We start from the raw sequence: 18,575 nt of genomic DNA on the forward strand, positions 1-18,575 counted from the left end.
AGAGTATATTCTTTCACTAGTATTGCAACTTGTAGAGTTTACTATTATGTCTGCCTATACATATGCAAAACTATCTTCACAGGTAGCTGCATAATTTTAATTGGTATTAAAATGTTTTTGAGTACATGGTTTTGAGTTATTATTTTGTGTCATCATTTTACTTTGGTGCTTTCTTCTTTTACTTCAACAAATTGAAGTTTTCAGATTATTTAGTTGATTGATTTTCAGTCTCTCAATGGCCTTTGTGTCTTTTGAACTATGCCCTACATTTCACTGTGAGGAAAACTGCTAATCTCCCAAAATAACATTGCAAATTGGATATAAAACTTAAAGTTGAGGCAATATTTTGGCACTTTTAAGCTACAAATAGCAAATCAAGACTGGCTAAGTAATTTCCATTTTGTGAGGGGCCAAATTGTTGAACAGATACACAATATTTTGATAGGTATTATATAAAACAATATAACAACATGTGCTGCATGAATATTATATACAAAGCCCTAGTATACAGAAGCCACCCTCTATTTTCTTTTTTGTTTGAAGGGGAAGTAAATGTGATAAACTAGCAGCTGTAAACTGTCTACCTGCAGAAAAGGGGCTGGTGTCTGTATAGGGTGATCAGGTTAGGTGGAGAGTCACAGCTGCTATAGAGTGAACCCATATAAAAGGAAATGTTTCTGATCCAGAATAGTGAGTACAAACAATGTATAAGAAAGAAACTTGTCAACTAGCAAGACAAGATCAATTGTTAGTAAATAAGAAGAATGCTGAAGGAACAAGGACAGCAAGGACTTGCAACTTTTACTGTGCAAAGCAAAGTGCTGATGAGGTTAATTTGCTTTGGCCATGCCCTAGAAAGCAGCCTGAAGTTGAGCAGAAGATAAACATTCAAGATGGTGAGAACAGAAGAAATATATGATGATTTGCTATACTTACCAGGACTAGTCTGTATGTTCAATATCACATTGCAAAGGACAGAAAATAACACAGTTTTAACACTTCATCATACAATCCACATCCACATTTAAAATTATCAAGATTGTTAAAATAAAAGCCTTCAAAGAACAATAAAGTTAACACTGTTCAAATAGTTAAAATGAAGCTGTACATTTTATGGCCATCCTTAAGATGTTGCACTTTCGACGTCCCATGTAGATCAGGATACTTTTTTAGGTGTCATCAGACCATATAGCTGATGCTGTGGCACAGGATGCATTAATATATTATTCCAATCCAAGATTTTTTTAACAATTTGGTGAAATCACTCACTAATTAGTGCACAGTGCACTTCTTACTGTACTTATCACAGATTAACATCTCAATCTTGTCTCACTAGAGGTGTCATTGGGTTTTATGCTTTTGGTGCAAAAGCTACACCTATAAATAATATCTGAAAATAGAACACACATAAAAGACAATCACTTAACCCTGTGAAGCTCATCAAGCTGCTTCATACACAATACTTTAATACACCCTGACCAATCTGATGTCTTTTTACCTTTCAGCCTTTTAAAAATCTCAAATGTGTAGAAAGAACTACAATCTCTCTCTCAACAAAGACCACAATATTTATCATCCTATAACTGTAGAAGAGGACACCAAGGATAACAGAGCAGCTGCCAATGTGACAACAGAGAAACTGTCCCAGGGATACAAGAGTGATTGTCCCTAGGATAACAGAATAGTTGTCCCAGGGACCATAGAGTGGTTGTCCCTGGGGACATCCTAGAGGACATCCCCAGCTATTCTAACAGACTGGGGATAACCAGCATATTATGACCTCTTAGGTACATAGGTATATATAAATATATAAAGCTAAGAGGTATATCTTAAAGGGGTGATTGAAGTAAGGGCTGATAGCTCAGCCAGTAGGGCACTGCTATATATAGGCAGAGGCCCTAGATTCCATCTTCCACTGGTCCACTTTGCTTTTATACACTCTCTTTGGTCAAGTGACACTCAGAGGTTGCATGCTAAAATATAATACCAGGTAATGGCACCAGAATCTTTTTTTATTTTTTTAAATCCAGTTTATAGTCTATTTCAAGAGCTTACAGCCCTTATGTAAGACTATGTAAGCAATGTATGTATGTGTCACGTAGCAAGCTATATGTGCTTAAATTCTCCATAGGCTATATAGTAAATGTTGAATAATATGTTCCTTTCTTCCTACACTGACCCATGACCCCCACCCACCCTAATCTACTTCCTTAACTGCAATTGGCCTGACTTATTATGGTCCCCTCAGTGCAAATACTGGCCCGAATCAATTTCCTTCACTCCTTTATGGCCTGAAAGCCAGGACATCACCCTAGCTTAAAGTATTCCCTCCCTTCTAACTCCAACAGACCCCAAATTAATGTTTAATTGTGTAGGGTAGTATCTATGCCAGCATATGCTGGGAAATTGATGATAAGGATACTATTTTCCCACAAGTTAGATAGTGCTCCAGAATTAACAACCAGGGGGGTTGTTAGGGGCTGGGTGTATAGGGTGGCATGAGAGTGACTGTACATGGAAGCATTCTTAGTGACTAAGCCCTAAGAATGTTAAAGGTGGAACTCCTAGGGGGGGGGCAGGGTTTGAACTTCCAACTTTGTGAAAAGGTCTCACCCATTGAGGAAGGTGATAGCCACTACACCACCTCACCCCTGCACCAATATCTGTTGCTATACACACTATCTACTGTAGGTCATAGGAAATGGAGAACATGTAATAACCCAGCATTATATAGTATCACAGTCAAACCTTGATAAACCTAAAGTTAGAATACTATAGTACTGAAGGTTAGCTCTGACACCTACAGCATCATTCTCATTATTACTCACTGATCAAATCTCTGAATGCCTCCTATACAAGTTTCTTGGACTCCTTATGCTTCCAAGGAAACAAAGGCCCCAGGATGTTTGCACCCCAGCCCATTGATTGGTTTGAGTAGGAGCCTTCTCTGGTCACTGATTGTGATAGGGAAGCAGGTGTTCTAGTATGGGCTTATATGTCCAGAGGTAAGCTGTTACGATAACACAATTTTTGGACCTTTCCTTTGATTTTCATTCTCCTCTTCAACTTTCTACTGTAGTTTTCACACGCTGTGCCATGCTGCACTTTCCCTTTTGTTCAAACTCCTCTTTCTCGCGCTACACTGTCTTCTTCTTATTGTTAGTTACAAGTCTCTCACGCAGTGGAGCTGGTCACACGGGCTGCGCCCTCTGACATCATCAGCCACTGCTTTTATCAACTGTACAGTACATAAGTACAAATACTCTGTAGTAGTATATAAACCCCAATAAATCCAGGAGACTCTTCAGCAAGTCCTCCTGTTGTTTACCCACAACTAACTCGGTCCTATCCTAAGAATAACCACTCCCCTCACTACCTTTATAGTTGGTTCTAGTTGTGTGCCAGAGTAACTAACTCTTGGTTGTTACATAAGCAATATCAGGTCTTTTTATTTGATTTGTACTCAGGAAACATGTCTGGGAAGTTGGGCTCCCTTAGGATCTTAATAGATCTAATAGTAGATTGACTATCAATTATGGAGGACAGAATGAAGAGACAGAGCAGTCTATTGCTCAGAAAAACATATCACATGTAAGGGAAGTCTATTTCATATTTAACTGCTATATCTTTGGGGCCTGAAAACAGTCACCTGACAAGAGGTAGCTGAAGATGACTTTACAGCAGCCATACAAACTCAACAATCCTGATGATGACAATTCAGAGCACAATGAATGTTTGATACCCCAAGCTGCTAACACCAGCAAGCCAAATACATTGTTTGGTATCACCTTTGAAAGAGTTCTGGGAGACACTATAATACCTGTATGTGAGGCAACCAGAAAGAAAGCTATATAACAGATACTCAATTGAATCACTAGGTCTTTTGATACAAGTGGCAGGGATAAGAATTGAGGATCAAAGAGTATTGATGTAGACACTGATCTCAAGTAATACTGAACTGAGGGCTACTACTACTAGGTAAGGGTCTTTAAGTAGTGAACTGCTATGATCAGACTGAAAAGAGAAGGGAGAAAGTAGAAAGCAGTCTGTTATAAATCATCCAATGAGATAAAAGATGGGAATTGTACCATACTTTGAATTACTGAGGATATGATGTAGAGGGGGAAAGGAAAATAGAATGTGGAACTTAAAGAGAAAAGGAATACCTAATATAGACTCCCATAACTCACATGCTCCTCCTGGACTGGTATGGTCTTTCCATATTGCTCTACCTCCTATGGTAAATCCTTTAACCACTGGGTTGGCGATCCCTGCTGGTTAGCTGGGTGACCTCTGGAGTGTTCGACCTTCTGAGAAACTTGTTGATGTAGTATAATAGGCGATAAAATGAAAAGAGAAAAGCAACAAGAGAAACAAATATGAGAACACCAATGGTGATCTTTAGTCCAAGCACAAGAGGGGTAGTGGGAAAGGGATTGGATAACCAGGACATAGTGATTGAAAAAAAAAGGTGGAAGAAAGCTGAAATTTTCAATTTCTCACACTGTATTGCTGTCCAAAGATGAGCCTGAACTGGCACGTGGTGCAAAGCAAAAATGAGGAAAGAGGGGAAAAGAGAAGACTGTAGGAGCTGTACAGACTGACAAGAAGTGCTTCTCCTGCAAGTGTGGTGTTGAGTAGGCCAAAGTTTTTCTTTAGAATATATTTATGCCATAGCCTTCTTGATCTATGTTATAATTGGATTTGATTTACTCTGTGCCTTAGAGATTACTGTTTGCATTTGAGAGTTCAGCAGGTTTGAGCATCATACTTGTGATCAGTAAAATTCTTGCCAAGTCCCTATGTCTAGTAAAGTTTGTAGTCAATACTATAAATTTTTCTAATGTAGAATACAAGCACCTATATATCCACAATGAATTCCTCACACTGTAAGACCATTGTGATGTAATGGAAAAAAGACAACTCTATGAGAAGGCCATTATAATTACCTCATAATAGCAAGGCCAGAAGTTCAAGTCCTAAGCTTGCAAAAGCTGTAGAAATTATATTATATAAGCAAACTTCGGAGCTTTGCCCAAAGAATAACCAGCCTTTTGTGGCTACCATTGTTTTTTCACATGATATTTATGTATATTTATTATATAAGAAGCCTTGTATGTACGTTTCTACGGCATTCATTTGCCCAAGGAATCCTTCTCCCGCGCCTGTTCCCGTGCCTTGAGGGACCAAATATCCAACAAAAGCCAGAGGCTACATTATAATTTTTGGACTGTTATTATGACAACATAATATTAAACCTTTGCACCACTTAATAGAATTACTATGCCACTGTGTTTATATTATCATGTTCATTGTAATAGATATTATATATTCATCATAAGGACACATCTTTCTATTAATCTCATTATAATGCAGTTGTGACATTAAGGCATTATAAGGTGTTACAAGGTGTTGTAACATGGCTTAGCAAATTCTGACAAGGCTATATTACATAAGTCTGGTTTCATGATATGTGGTGAACATCTTTGGGTGGTACCATGTTAACCTTTATACAGCCACTTGATAATGAGTCCAAATCACTGAGTCCGAGTCACGGTTCGTTGTGACAATTGTTACCTCGTCACATGCTGTGTCTACTGTATCAACATGCTTGGCAATCTAACTGAAATTGATGTCACCCGATTTCCCTTGATTTCCGTAGATCTGATTTTCACTGGGGGTCAATTTTGGTCACTGCGGGACCAGCAATTCTCGACAAATCCACTGCTCCACTCTTCAACCATCGTTCAAATTCTGCCCAGGGATCATCCGAGTCATTGGTGATTCTCCCAGAAGAGCCAGCTACAAGCGTTATTTGTTAGCAAAGGTCGCCGTTAAACTCGAAGTAGTTCGCAGAACGTCAAAGTAGCTTTCGTATCTGTTGCCTGTTTGTTCGCGTGCGGCGTTCTCCAAAGTGTACCCTCGAGGGGTATCTTCATCGACCGTGTCATCCTGTTCAGATATATCTGATAAAGATTGTCGTTCTTCTGTCTGGACCTTAGCAGGCGAGCCCGAGAATCCTGTTTTCTGTGCAGAGTATTTATATACGATACTGCATTAACTCTGCTGATGTTCACCTTTTCATCGAGTAAGCCAGAGGGCGTGACGAGACAACACCCGCCCCCTACATCAAATCTTGGCTTCTTTGTCGGGGGACACTCATTTGCTGCTTCATAACGGCCATTGATAGACGATCCGGAATTGCCTCTATGGTGGCCTGCCTTCTGAGACATAGTTCGTTGATAGTGGGAAGTAGATGGCTCGAGGAACTCCAAAGGCAGATTGCGAATAAGAGAATCTGTTTCCGAACTTGAATAGCTGGTTTCTGAAGATATGGATATCAATTTTTTGATTTGGCGAGTAGCATGGATGAATTCTAGGTCGAAGTTGGGGGTTACTCGCGTTTTCTGCTGCGAGACGTCTCCGGAAGATATATTAGCTAGTTTGAGACAGTGGCCTTCTGGTGGTTTTTGATTGCGTTCGGTACCTACGTGCAGAGTCAGACCGATTGGTTGTTTTGTTTTGTTTGACTTTTGGGACGAAGATCCAAGGTCCTGGTTATATTCCTTGGGGTACTCGGTGTTTGGCTGAAGTCGCTTTTTTGGCACTTGAGAAGGCTTAGATAATCCTTCTCGGCAGCTATGAATTTTGGCTTGAAATGGTAGAATGGCTGGAAAAAAAAAAGGTAGAGACGCACCAAAGATGGCGGCATGACGATTTGTCCTTGCAGATATGTTTGCATCTAAACAATGGTAACGACAAGTCCATCTTCCCACGGCGAAGTGTAATTCTGTGGGACGTACTCATATTTACCATTGCTTTCCTTTCTAGGTACTATATCTACTTTCGCTTTCACGAGTGGCTTTTGTTTCTGTGTAAAGTTAGCCGAATCACCATAAGCAAAAATGCCGTCAGGGTAGAATTTTCAGGGGCAGACCAAGAGTTTTCGTCGGATCTTTCACGAATACAGTTTCCTCGTCCTCGTCGGCAAAGTCCATATTCCAGAAGTCAGGATCGTCTTCCAGTCCTGCGAGATCCATTTCCTGATATTATAGATCAGCAGTTACCATACACTTCAAAATAAGTGGTGTACCAAAGAACTGGGAGGCCGAGTGTCTAGTGTCGGATATTGATGCACTTGGAGCTTGGGTTTATAAATCTGTGCTATGGTAAGTCCAGCAATCTTGTCCTGGTTTAAATCTTAGGCAGTTTCAGAGACAGGAAGTAATGACTACGCACCGGCGAGACGTAAACAAATATCGATTGGTCGGGTTTAGTCAATTGAGCGCTGATCGGGAATATCTTGGGCTCCCCCAGGGCTTTCGTGCCTGGATAAAATCATCAGCGCACAAGGACTGTGATGATGATGACGATGATGATGATAAAGAAATCCCTACGTGATGTGGCGAAAATCAACGAAGGTAAGATCGGATGTTGCTGTCAGAACAGTTGTCATATCGATTATTTGATCTTTTTGCTTCTTGACTTTGGTAGGGAATGCATCTTCAGATGTCAGCCCACATTGTATTGATAGTTTGATTTCAACAGGGTCCTTTCCGTTACTTGGGGTGACATTGGTTTCGGTGACTCTAACATAATATTAATATTTTGGAAGTTGACGAGCTGAAGCAAGAACTTCAAAACCACAAGGAGCTCGACGGTTGAGAAGCTATCAATGCCATCAGTCGAACGACGAGTAACTAAAGAGTAAGTCCTCACTATATCAATTCTCATCGGGTCCTGCCTAAGCAGATCATTGAATGTACTAATTCCATGTTGAGCAAGGACCTATGAGAGAGAACTACTAAGTTAATGTGTGGGTTGGTGAAGTTTGATCATCAACTGTGAGTCTGCAAATAATAATTAGCCCTTATCAAGCAAGATGCGCAGTCCCCCTACGATTTTTCGCCTATGTGTTCTATCTGACGAAGAACCACTGGCCGGTCCTCCCAAACTTTTGCATATAAGCATCTAGCCCTGTCACACAATTGTTAAAAGTACGAGCACAAATATCAAGTGATCGACAGACAGCTCCAAACCATGCTTCGCTTGGGCACCACTCTTCTTCACTATCGCAACTTCTACGACGGCTATACAGCAGTTCATGGCCACTGTCAGTAAACATTTACGATCCAACCAACTTTTCAGTAAAAAGTGCCATACCTGTGGCTATACGAGAAATATGACGAAATACGGTAGATACCTCATAATGAGACTGACTATCTCCACCGCCTAATGGTATTCCCCCAAGGATAGCCTGAAAGATGTGAGGGACGAACAACAATATGATACATATGAAGCTAACTTGAATCAAAAGAAATATATTGTCGCTTGTTTTCTGGACTTTCTTGATCGGAAACCGTATCTCGGCATGTAATCGCAACTTGTCGTAAATCTAAGCCCAAGGTCAACATCTGGTTATTCTGATTGACCAAACTAGACCTATTTTTCTCTGCTTCTCATTTTTAATTCAGCCAACCTGACCAAAAATAAGACACGAGTTACTTCAGCGCATGAGAAAGAGAGAGAAACCGACTTCTCCGAAGCAGAGAGCATTTCCAACTAAAGGGCATCAGTTACTGAAGACTGATGATGGGATACCACAGGAAGCCTACAATATCGCGCACAGTCGCATCAAGTGGCAGATCTAGGATGGAATCACACATTCCGTGGTCTCCATTTCATACATCAAATCAATTGTCCTGGAAATATTGATACAACCGAATTTATCCAGTAAAACATGTAAACAAGGGAACATGAAAACGTAGACATGAACCAGCATAAAAACGACCCAGATACACTATTCAATAGTACAGTTGTTAGCAAAGGAAAAGGGAATGTCAAAAGGATACGAAACAATCACAGACAACAAGAGCCATATGTCAGATGCATAGCTGCATCATCCTATATCTTTCACTTCTCTAGGCCTACGCTGCACCGAGAAAGGAGACTTGCGCGCACATTTGGACAAGATTTGCGCGCTATGGGAACAGCTCAGCGCAGCAGGAGTCCAACTAGCAGACAAAGAACTCACCTCCAGCATCATCATGTCTTTGCCGCACTCATACGCCACCTACGTGTCGCACCTGTCAGTGTCTGCCCATATGTCAAAGCAGACCTTGGACCCAGAGACACTGATCTCGTACCTTCTCCAAGAATATGACCGACAGACCATATTCAGAAAACGCCCGACAGCAAAATCAGAGGACATTGCTATGTCAGCCACCGGAGGTCAAGGATTGTCCAAACGTGGAAGTCGAGGCGGAAGAGGTCGCTACAAGAAAGGAAAATCATCTGGCGGCAGAGACGACAAGGATACCAGCGAGCTTGAATGCTGGAACTGCGGTGGAAAGGGACACAGGTCACACCAGTGCCCCAGTGAGAAGCATGAGCGCTCCACAAAGAATGAGTCAAAAGGGGACTCACCAGGAGACAAGAAAGAAGAGGGGCAAACGGGCGATGCAAAGGGAAAGAAGCCTGAAAAGGCAAACCTTGCTGTCCACGTCCAATGCGACGGCGCCAGCCTATCAGATTTTGAAGAAGAAGGCGCGTGGAGCGCCCTCACTCACCAACTCGCCATGAACGCGAGGCCCAAGAGTCCCATTGAAATCTATGACTCCGGCGCTACGAGCCACTTCACCCCCCATCAACACCTCCTACTCATTTACCGCACGATTGCACCTTACCCTATAAGCGTGGCAAACCAAGACTCCTTCTCTGCTGTAGGAACAGGGGATATGATGATTAGTGTCCCCAACGGCGCCCATAAAGACACGCAAGTGCGCCTGAGAGACGTGTTATACGCACCCAATTTGGCCTACACCCTAGTTTCCATAGGCTGTATGGATAAGGCAGGCTACAAGGCCGTCTTTGCGAAAAGCGAATGCGTTATCTATGACCCGAGAGGAAAAATAAGAGGACACATACCTAAAAGTAGGTGGTGTGTACCAGTCGCGAGGCACAAATCTTCGCCACGAAAGTGCCAATGCAGCTGTTGAGCGCATATCTGCCACTGAACTCCACAAGCGCCTTGGCCATATAGCCATTGATGCAGCAAAGCGCATGGTGTCAAAGGGCTTGATCCATGGGGTAGAACTCCTGGAGGATAGGGAAACAGACACTTTCTGTGAAACTTGTGTCCGCGCCAAGGGCAAGCGCGAGGCAATCCCTAAAGTGAAACTGGGTGAGCGTGCACAAGAATATGGCCAGGAGATCCACACCGACCTATGGGGACCTGCACCAGTCGAAACACTGGGTGGAAAACGGTACTATGTTGCCTTTACGGACGATAAGACACGCAAAACATATGTTTATCTACTGCGTGATAAATCCGGCACTTTCCGTCAATTCCAAATGTATGAGGCCTGGGTCCGCAACCACATGAATGCAGCAATCAAAGTCTTACATAGCGACAGGGGTGGCGAATATATGAGTAATGCGTTTAGTGACTATCTGAGAGATAGAGGAATTATGAGGAAACTCACAGTGCATGACACCCCCGAACAGAACGGTGTTGCAGAGCGCGTGAACCGTACCCTACTCAAGAAAGTACGCGCCCCCTTACTTAGCAGTGGCCTGCCAAAATTCCTGTGGGGGGAAGCCATCAAACATGCATGTTGGTTGAAGAACCACACCTCCACCAAGGCACTAGACAACAATGACGCCATTTGAAGCGGCACATGGTGTCAAGCCGGATCTTGCTGGCCTACACGAATGGGGCTGCAATGTACTTGTGCACGACGCAACTGGCTCAAAGCTTGAGAGCTGAGCTAGGAGGGGTCACTGGGTCGGTTTTGATACCGAAAGTCTCGGACACCGCATCTATTGGCCAGAGAATCATTCAGTCACTGTTGAGCGCTCAGTGCATTTCGACGTCGGGAATGTACCTGTAGATGCTGACAACGAGCCTCCCTTTGGGCTTGAGGGGGAGCATGATGTCCTGGACCAAGCACCAAAGGAGAGTGACATTGTAGAAATTAGTGATCACATACCTCATCCCGATTCACCCAATCCCCAAGCAATCTCTGACCCACTCTACCCTCAGGATCAAGATCAAGCTGATCCTGATCCCATCCTACCAGCTCCAGTTCTTCCACCTCCACCTATAGTTGCTCCGCGTCGAAGTACCCGCATTCGCCAGCCAACCCAATATGTTCGCGACCTCCTACAAGGAAAAGGATCAGTATCTGGAAATAACGGACCCACCTTACCCAAAGGCATCCAACTGAATGTCGACGATCCGGATGGGAGAGATGAGGAAGAGAGAGATAATGAAGCACTAAGGGATCTCGCCCAAAATGTAGCCATGGTGGCACGCATGGCAGATCTTGAAGGCGTTGAACCCAGAACTATTGAAGAAGCCCGAAAGCGCCCAGACCGGCCAAAATGGGAAGAAGCAATCAATGAGGAATTGAACAGGCTTCGAGTAGCAGGAACATGGACTTACATTGAGAAACCCAAAGATGCAAACATTGTAGGGAGTAAATGGGTGTTCAAGCTAAAAAAAACAGTGTCAGGATCCATCGATAAGTACAAGGCAAGGCTTGTAGCACAAGGCTACAGCCAAGTGGAAGGAATAGACTATTTCAACACATTTGCCCCCGTTGCAAAGATGACATCGCTACGAATCATCTTAGCGATGACTGCTCAAAATGATTGGGAAACTCACCAGATGGATGTAAAAAGTGCATACCTAAACGGCGAACTAGAAGAAAACGAGGTCATCTACATGCGACAACCGCCTGGTTACAACGCACCTGGAAAAGAGACCCAAGTCCTACGCCTAAACAAGACACTCTATGGCCTGAAACAGGCCGGCCGCAGGTGGTATCAGACTCTATGCGATGGACTACAGAAAATTGGTTTAATTCGCTGTGAAACAGACCATGCAGTTTTCCATAGGCACAATGAAGGAGAACTCACCATTATTGCAGTTCATGTAGACGACATGACTCTCGTCACACCGTCAATGACTGAGATGAACCATTTGAAATTTGACCTAGGAAAACTCTTCAAAGTTAGTGACCTGGGGGAGCTACATTGGATGTTAGGAATAGAAGTGAAAAGAGACAGAAGCACACGCACCTTATACATGTCACAACGCAGCTACCTCGACACTATTGTCAAACACTTCAACCTAGAAGATGCAAAAAATGTTAGCAATCCCAATGGTTGCTAGCACGTACCTGAGTAAAGATCAGAGCCCAAAGACGCCTGAAGACTACGCAGAAATGCAAAACGTCCCATATCGAGAGGCCGTGGGATCACTGATGTATGCAACAATTGGCACACACCCCGATATTGCGCATGTTGTTGCAATTCTTTCTCGTTTTGTCGACAACCCAGGTCCGGCCCACTGGGAGGCAGCAAAAAGGGTGATCCGGTACCTAAAAGGGAGCAGAGAGCTATGGTTAGCATACGGTCCGGAAGAACAGCCACTTACCGGATACACCGATGCAGATGGGAGTATGAACAAGACCAGGCGAGCCATATCAGGCTATTCCATGATGCTTGATGGTGGCGCCGTCTCATGGTACTCGAAGCAACAAGAAATTGTCGCGTTATCAACGACAGAGGCCGAGTATGTGGCTGCGATGCATGCCACTAAGGAACTACTATGGGCGAGGATGTTCATCAGCGAACTCTTCAATCAAGACTTACCACCAACCATCCTCCTGTGTGATAACCAATCAGCCATAGCGCTTTTGAAGGACAGTCAATACCACGCGCAAACCAAACATATTGATGTTCGGTACCATTTTATTCAGCACGCCATCGAAGAAGGGAAGATCGAGATTACTTATTGCCCAACTGAAGAGATGACAGCCGACGTGCTCACCAAGTCCTTGCCCTCTGCAAAGGTGAAACATTTTGTGGCTGCGTTAGGCCTATGTACCGCTTGAGGGGGAGTGTTAGAAAACGCGAGTTGACAAAGACAAGCGTTGTACGAAGGGAAAGTATGGCGCAGGACACCATACTAGGAAAGTGTAGTGGTAGGATGGCCCGTGCGTTTTTATGGGGCAATTTACCCCCTTAGTTATACTTCCGTTCGAGTTTAAAAACCTTCGTAGCAATGATCACCCACCTCAGAGCTTCGCCCACGAAGTCTGAGGTGAGGATCTTATACCTTCCTTGTTTTTGTGATATACTTACTCTGTACCTAGCATTTGGTTTATATTAGGTACGCGAATACATTCTCAGAGCTTCGCCCACGAAGTCTGAGCATTTGGTTTATATTAGATCTCTTCAAAAAAACACCTGAGATTATGTCAACAAGTGAGCGGTGATGAACACCTGGTATTTCAAGTTCTGGCGCATCATCTTCTTGAGCCCATTTTTTCTTTTTTTTTGGGAAGCAAATTTTGACCACTGATTCTTGCCAGCCATTTTCTTCACGAAAGGGATTTTCTCGGTCCTGCAGGTATTTGTCAAGGAGTTTATGTTCACGTGTGGGGTTGAAACCATCAAGGTCACTAGGATCAAATAGAGGATCACGAAGACAGGCTGCTAGCCGTGTAAGCTCCGCTGCTGATTTTGTTGATGTCCCTATGTATTGCCATGCCATGAGAATGCCACAGCTAGGATTTGTGAATGGTGAGAAAAGGTGCTCTGGTGGAACTTCTGATAGCGACAGACCAGAGACCCTTTGTAAAACCTCTATCCCCTATACCGAGTTAACGGAGGGATAAAAGCTCAAATCAAACAAGTAGCGTTTCAAGTAGCGATTGAGAATTAATCAGCAACTGAGGAAAGTATGTACATGGTGGTCTACTATATATATGTTTCTGAAAGTCAGCCATGAGGCGCTGACTGATCTAACATGCAGCAGCCATGAGGCACTGACTGATGTTCTTTGTAATGGTTCTGGACTCTTGTCACGTGATGGTCACGTGATCTGATATAACTATGTATTATGTTATCCGCGCTAAAGCAGCAGCTTAACATATCTTATCTGTCATGTGATTAGATATCAAAGAAAATGAAAAAAAGGAAACTAGCGCTCAGACTAGCGCTTCTGGTTCAAGTCGTGACACCCTTTGCTGAGGCAGCACAGCTTGTTCTGTCATGTCTGCTTTGAGGTTCGGAGCATCACATATAGCGTCCAGTGACATGCCACTTTCTGGGGTTGAAGATGGCTGACCCAAGTATATACAATACAGACCCAATGAATCTGGTTTTGTCTCAATATTCTCTGAGGGAATTTCATCCACATCCTTGCTAGATCTAAGACATTGGGGACTTTGGGAATGTGGAATTTGGTGTTCAGATGTGTGAGGAGAGGGGTGCATATTGTTGGTTTGAGTGTCTTGTCTTCTTCAAGTGACGGTTGGTGGTAAAAAATCAACATATCGTCTTGGTAAGCGAACTGGTCTGCCTGAACGAGTTGTGTGTATAGTCTGGAGCTGCAAATATTCTTCAGGTTGTGAGCTATCAGGCTGCCCTTGAACTTGAATATCACTTTGCTAGATAACATACAATGAGTGAGAAAGCTAGCAACACAAGAACACGCAATTAATAACATACCTCTTGGACAGCATGGTGATTGAGTACTAGACTATCTGAAATGATCCCTTCAAATTCTTCAGCTCGCTTCAACCTCTTCCTTTCTTTTCTTAGCATTTCCCTCTCTTCATCTTCATCCCGTGAGCGCTTGGTATTGTGATCTAAAATATCACCCAGGACATATTGAGACTCGGCACATTGTCCTGTGTGTAAGTTTAACAGTTTGTTGGTTTTGAATAACTTGCCACAGCCAAAGCAAAGTGAAGGCATGGTTTGAAAAAAAAAATATATCAGACAATAGCTCTGATCCCAGGCCATAACTGTCACTGGCAGTTGTACTGTCTACCAAGTTGCCGGTAAATTGCTGATATTGTGTTTAATCCCCGCAGTTGCAAACCCAAAAGACACCACAATCGTTTTCATATCTCTGTTTTGCTATCTTATCGTGTTGCAATACTGAAACATATCCACACAGCAATGAATAGTAGCCCCAGTGATACAGAAGATGACTCTGCCTTAGACCTACATCAGGGAATTGTGGATTTCTTGCGTTTCCATTTTACACATTTTAATCTCTGGTGAGAAAATTATAAGACTTGATAATCACATTACAATGATATGACAAGGCATTACACCGAAAATATGTTCAGTGTATGGCCTTATAAAACCTTACCATAAAATCCAGATTTCATTGATGTAAAGCACAAGTCTTCCAAAAAGGAACATCCAAAACACTCCAGGATGGGAAGCAAAGAAAGCCGAAAGAGAAAAAAAAGATCAAGTGAGTTGATATACCCCAAAGTAGTATAAGACTGACTGGCAATTACCACCATACAGAGAGGAGCCATATGATCCAAGTGATGACAAGTCATTAGACCCATTTTGGAATGCGGCTTGATGGATTCCTCGAGGTATTGACCTATACTGCAACATCACATCAGACTTTCGTATTGCCATGATCCTCAAGAGCATAGACAAAGAGGATCAGCAAAGGTTAGTATAGAGTTTCTGTGTGTTGCTTGCATATTTGGTCTGATATATATGCATATACTTAGGTTAAAAGACACAGCGGTGTAATGCACCAAAGTTGATTGGTAGCATGGACAGGTGTCAATAATGAAGCGAATATTCAAAAGACTCGCCTTTGCGCCACACAGGCACAGTGCCACGTGGAATAGTAATTAATATTGCCTTTTTTGAACTTGGGGCTGATCAGCATCACCTCTATTAGGCAATCCAGTCACGCTCACCTTTGCTTTTCCATCCGGTACTTTCCGCGTTTTGGCATTTCGGCAAATTTTCGCGTCGCCACTGGCTACACATTGCATTGCGCCCTTGCTTTTGTCGTTTCCCTTACTCCCCTTCCTTTGCCTAGCCCCACCATGGGCCCCTTCCTCTCCTTTTTATTCTCACCTGATGGTCGTTTCTGGATCCCCATTCTAATCCACTTGTTCGTCACCTCCACCCTCCTCCTCCTCATCTTATTTGCACCCCCATCATTTCTGATGTCACCACTTCCTATCCGCTTCCGTCGCCGATCCGTTGACTACCACGTGCCACTGCTGATATCAGCAAAGCCCCGGCGGCCGGTTCAAATAGGGCAACAGGTCCATCTTCATGACGTCGATCTGCCATCACATACTATCAAAACATCGGTCACTTGTCTTGCCTGGTTGGAGCGTGGGTGGGTAGTTTTTGAGCTGGAGAAGGTTCATCCCCTTGCGTCGCCCATGTTCATTGCCGTCCCATTCACTTGAGTACACTTATCTTTTGTCCATCGTCTTCGCTACAGCTACAGCTACCACATGCTTCCTGGGACTCACTTGTTCAAAATTGGAACTACTCCTCTCCCTCCCTCGTTTGATCAGGTGGTCCAACACAACCAGTCCATTGGTAAGGCCATGGAACTGTCGGATTTGGACTAGGTGGTGGACCGGTGGCTCCAGTTTCTTTTTCTTCAGCAGAACATTCATTTACAGTGCGATTATTTTTGATTTTTGAATCATTTTTATGGACACATACTTTTTTATAATGCCTGACTGACAATAAAGGAACTGTGTTGATACTGATAGTGTTTTGCCTTGCCCTTTTTTTACTGCATCTTCCCATGACATCATGATTTTCCTGCTCTCTTTTTGCTATTGGACTTTACTTTATGGTTGTACAAACCTGTGACATTACTCACAGCATTCATTGTTCTATCCCTTTCTTTCCCTTATTTTGACGATCTTATCTTGTAGCAACTACGCAGGATTTGTCAGCGTACATTCCTTCCTTCATATTCTTTCTCATTCTTTTTGCACAGCTATACTGTGCATAGCCTACTTTTCTTTCACTATATAAACCCCTGTACTTTACCTTGTAAAAAAAACAACAAAGAACTCGAATCCAAACTTCTTCTCTAATCTCAAGCTCACTACTCACTACTACTTGTGATCCAGTGTGGTCACAACACTTCCCACTTCTACCACTGTCAACTGCTGTCATTTTCACTTCGCACTTTTGAAGTCATTGTCATCCCTTTCGATTAGAGTCCTTCTGAGCACTACAGTTTGTGTGTCAGGAGCCTGCTATCACTGGGAACCTCGTCATATTGTCGTTCTCAAACCTACCTTGTGCTACGATTAGCAAGGTAGTGCTCATCTATACTCGTTACAAAGCCCCTATCCTTCTATAAATTCAACTATCCCTCCTCCTCAAAACCCACACTCATACACCTCTGGGTTTTACTTTGAAGGATCTTTATACGTACCACCCCACAAACAACCAGACCACTCCACTGTTCTAGGAGGCAAAGCCCATAAACAAGTTCCGTGGAATCTGGGAGGATTGTGTGTTAGTTTGTTTTGTGTGTGGTTTTCTAACAGCAGTTCTCATCATCAACAGCGGGCTCAAAACAGCCACAGAACAAGCATGTACAGGATTGAGCTGCAATTCGGCAGAGTGTGCTTGGCAATATGTGAGCTTTTTCATTTTTTCATCTCATGGTTACACATACATCCATACACTTAGGTCCGAGGATGACAAACAATGTGCCGTTTCAAACTTCGACAAGATTATTGACTTTGTGCCAGAGTTCAAAAAAATACTGCGTAGGAAAAACAAGGATAAACTTGATTTTATTCTTAAAAAGATGAGTGATTCCTTGCCGACCTTATATGCACCTGCATTAACACAATTTCATAGATGCATACAATCATGAGGAGTACACGTGCAGATGACAGCAGCCGCCTCAGAAAAGATATACCAAAATATGTGCCACCAGACCCATCCACTATGAGTCTCAACCCACCAATTCTGACTGGAAGCAAAAAAGATCATAGTGGGCTCGGATTTGTCCACCCACAGCTTGTGTTGTTGCTTTGTCCTGCAAAGCATGCAAAGGAATATTATGGCAACCAAGATGAATAAGTATTTCACGCTTGATTTGGCTCTATTTTTCATGGTATTTTTTAGAACACGCATCAAACTGCTTGATGGACGCATCAGAGTTACAGCCAGCAAGCTCCCTGCATTCATGTATATAGGGTTTGAACCCGCTGAACAATACAACCCAAATGCTATTCATGAAGGGTTGCTTAAAGGCTATTATGTTCCGCGAGTAAGTATAGTGTTTATATTGATTTTCCCGCATTCTGACTACCATTTTTGTATAGGTTTATAGGCATATCTTTACAGGGCCTGGGACAGCACTCAAGGATCAAACCTCCAAGACAAGTAGAAGCACACGAGCCCATAATGCAAAAATACATGGCTTGTCATGTGCGACACCCAAGACAACCTCTTATGCAATCATACAAGTAAATTATCAACGCTGCATGCTATATACTAACAAATCACTACCACAGGGTTAGCATGCATTAACAAGTCAAGAATCATGGCCTTCTGATGGCATGGACAAGCATTTCAACTACAAGGACTTCTACGACCGAATTAATACATTGTTAGAGGACCCAACTGATCCATGGGCTAAGGATGTATTGACATTCTTTGATCTGCAACACTTTATCCTGTTTTACCTGATTTATTGATATCCTATTGAGTTCTACCTAGGAATGTTTTTGGCTACTCAA

The 18,575-nt window shown here is 42.9% G+C and overlaps 2 protein-coding genes across 2 annotated transcripts; both read right to left on the minus strand.

The window, feature by feature from the left end:
* Positions 1-5,135: 5,135 nt before the first annotated feature.
* Positions 5,136-8,666, minus strand: SERLADRAFT_408758 (uncharacterized protein; the record flags this gene model as incomplete). Its single annotated transcript, XM_007318968.1, has 14 exons — positions 5,136-5,211; positions 5,676-5,802; positions 5,841-6,027; positions 6,078-6,487; positions 6,532-6,670; positions 6,698-6,723; positions 6,938-7,043; positions 7,240-7,328; positions 7,522-7,589; positions 7,900-7,977; positions 8,030-8,090; positions 8,164-8,257; positions 8,306-8,395; positions 8,616-8,666. The coding sequence occupies 14 exons, from the start codon at positions 8,664-8,666 to the stop codon at positions 5,136-5,138; spliced, it is 1,602 nt and encodes a 533-aa protein (XP_007319030.1).
* A 903-nt stretch (positions 8,667-9,569) lies between these two features.
* SERLADRAFT_391080 (uncharacterized protein) lies at positions 9,570-10,150 on the minus strand (the record flags this gene model as incomplete). Its single annotated transcript, XM_007318969.1, has 3 exons — positions 9,570-9,717; positions 9,808-9,870; positions 9,931-10,150. 2 exons carry the CDS (start codon positions 10,062-10,064, stop codon positions 9,825-9,827), a joined length of 180 nt encoding a protein of 59 aa, XP_007319031.1.
* Between the last annotated feature and the right edge of the window lie 8,425 nt (positions 10,151-18,575).

This window comes from Serpula lacrymans (genome assembly GCF_000218685.1).
Source record: "Serpula lacrymans var. lacrymans S7.9 unplaced genomic scaffold SERLAscaffold_7, whole genome shotgun sequence".
Classification (NCBI taxonomy): Eukaryota; Fungi; Basidiomycota; class Agaricomycetes; order Boletales; family Serpulaceae; genus Serpula; species Serpula lacrymans.